The sequence below is a fragment of the Alexandromys fortis genome, unplaced genomic scaffold (genome assembly GCF_014885135.2).
Source record: "Alexandromys fortis isolate MF-2015 unplaced genomic scaffold, M_Fortis_MF-2015_v1.1 scaffold_422, whole genome shotgun sequence".
Classification (NCBI taxonomy): Eukaryota; Metazoa; Chordata; class Mammalia; order Rodentia; family Cricetidae; genus Alexandromys; species Alexandromys fortis.
Window position 1 is genome coordinate 313,001 of NW_026068291.1, and position 1,509 is coordinate 314,509.

The window sequence follows — 1,509 nt, forward strand, 5'->3', positions numbered from 1 at the left end:
CAATCATTTTGGCTAAGAGTTATCCCGCCTCCTTTGAGGAACTTTCTGTGCCCCTGTCCTGTAGAAATGGTTTGCAGACCTTAAACCCACTCGATGATCTAAGTCTCATACGCCTCTCACCGCCCAGCACCTCCAGAGGTTGACCCTTGTCTGCTTCACTTGACCACAGGGACCGCTACCGTGCGTCCCCATGGCAACAGGGGCAGCAAGCACCTCCCGCCGCCCTACCCAGGAATCCGGCCTCTCCAGCGAACCCCAGAAGGGTCTGGAGAGTTCTGGACAGGGGCGGCACCCTCCTCAGCGATTACTCAGAGGAGGCGGGGAGGCTCCACCAGACGCGAAACTGCTAGAAGATTCCGGTCCCCACGGCCGCCTCCGGCTCGCTGATTGGCCCAGGGGACAGCGGGTGGGGCCGGAGGACGCCGCATAAAGGCGCAGGGCGGCGCGCCGGGCTCCAGACGCCGCCTGCGGTGCAGAAGCAATCTCAGGTTCCCACGCAGCGGAGAGAAGCGAAAGTGCGCGTTCCCGACCTTCCGGACCCCCGGCCAGGACCAGCCTTTCCCGGAGCACCCCCGCCGCAGAGCAGAGCGCAGCCTCGCAGGAGCTGAGCGCAGAGCCCCAGCAGCAGAGAGAGACCGAGAGCGAGCGAGCGAGCGAGCGAGAGAGCCATGGCCAAGAACACGGCGATCGGCATCGACCTGGGCACCACCTACTCGTGCGTGGGCGTGTTCCAGCACGGCAAGGTGGAGATCATCGCCAACGACCAGGGCAACCGCACGACCCCCAGCTACGTGGCCTTCACCGACACCGAGCGGCTGATCGGCGACGCGGCCAAGAACCAGGTGGCGCTGAACCCGCAGAACACCGTGTTCGACGCGAAGCGTCTGATCGGCCGCAAGTTCGGCGACGCGGTGGTGCAGTCGGACATGAAGCACTGGCCCTTCCAGGTGGTGAACGACGGCGGCAAGCCCAAGGTGCAGGTGAGCTACAAGGGCGAGAGCCGGGCCTTCTACCCCGAGGAGATCTCGTCGATGGTGCTGACGAAGATGAAGGAGATCGCCGAGGCGTACCTGGGCCACCCGGTGACCAACGCGGTGATCACGGTGCCCGCCTACTTCAACGACTCGCAGCGGCAGGCCACCAAGGACGCGGGCGTGATCGCGGGTCTGAACGTGCTGCGCATCATCAACGAGCCCACGGCGGCCGCCATCGCCTACGGGCTGGACCGGTCGGGCAAGGGCGAGCGCAACGTGCTCATCTTCGACCTGGGGGGCGGCACGTTCGACGTGTCCATCCTGACGATCGACGACGGCATCTTCGAGGTGAAGGCCACGGCGGGCGACACGCACCTGGGCGGGGAGGACTTCGACAACCGGCTGGTGAGCCACTTCGTGGAGGAGTTCAAGAGGAAGCACAAGAAGGACATCAGCCAGAACAAGCGCGCCGTGCGGCGGCTGCGCACGGCCTGCGAGCGCGCCAAGAGGACCCTGTCGTCCAGCACGCAGGCCA

General features: G+C 65.4%; 1 protein-coding gene across 1 annotated transcript in view; it reads left to right on the forward strand.

Annotated features, from left to right (window-relative positions):
- Nucleotides 1-553: 553 nt before the first annotated feature.
- Nucleotides 554-1,509, forward strand: part of LOC126494906 (heat shock 70 kDa protein 1A-like) — a 3,804-nt gene continuing 2,848 nt past the window's right edge. The window contains exon 1 of the mRNA XM_050132405.1: nt 554-1,505. Coding sequence (XP_049988362.1) covers nt 669-1,505 — 837 coding nt within the window. The 5' untranslated portion in view covers nt 554-668. The remainder of the gene's footprint in view (nt 1,506-1,509) is intronic.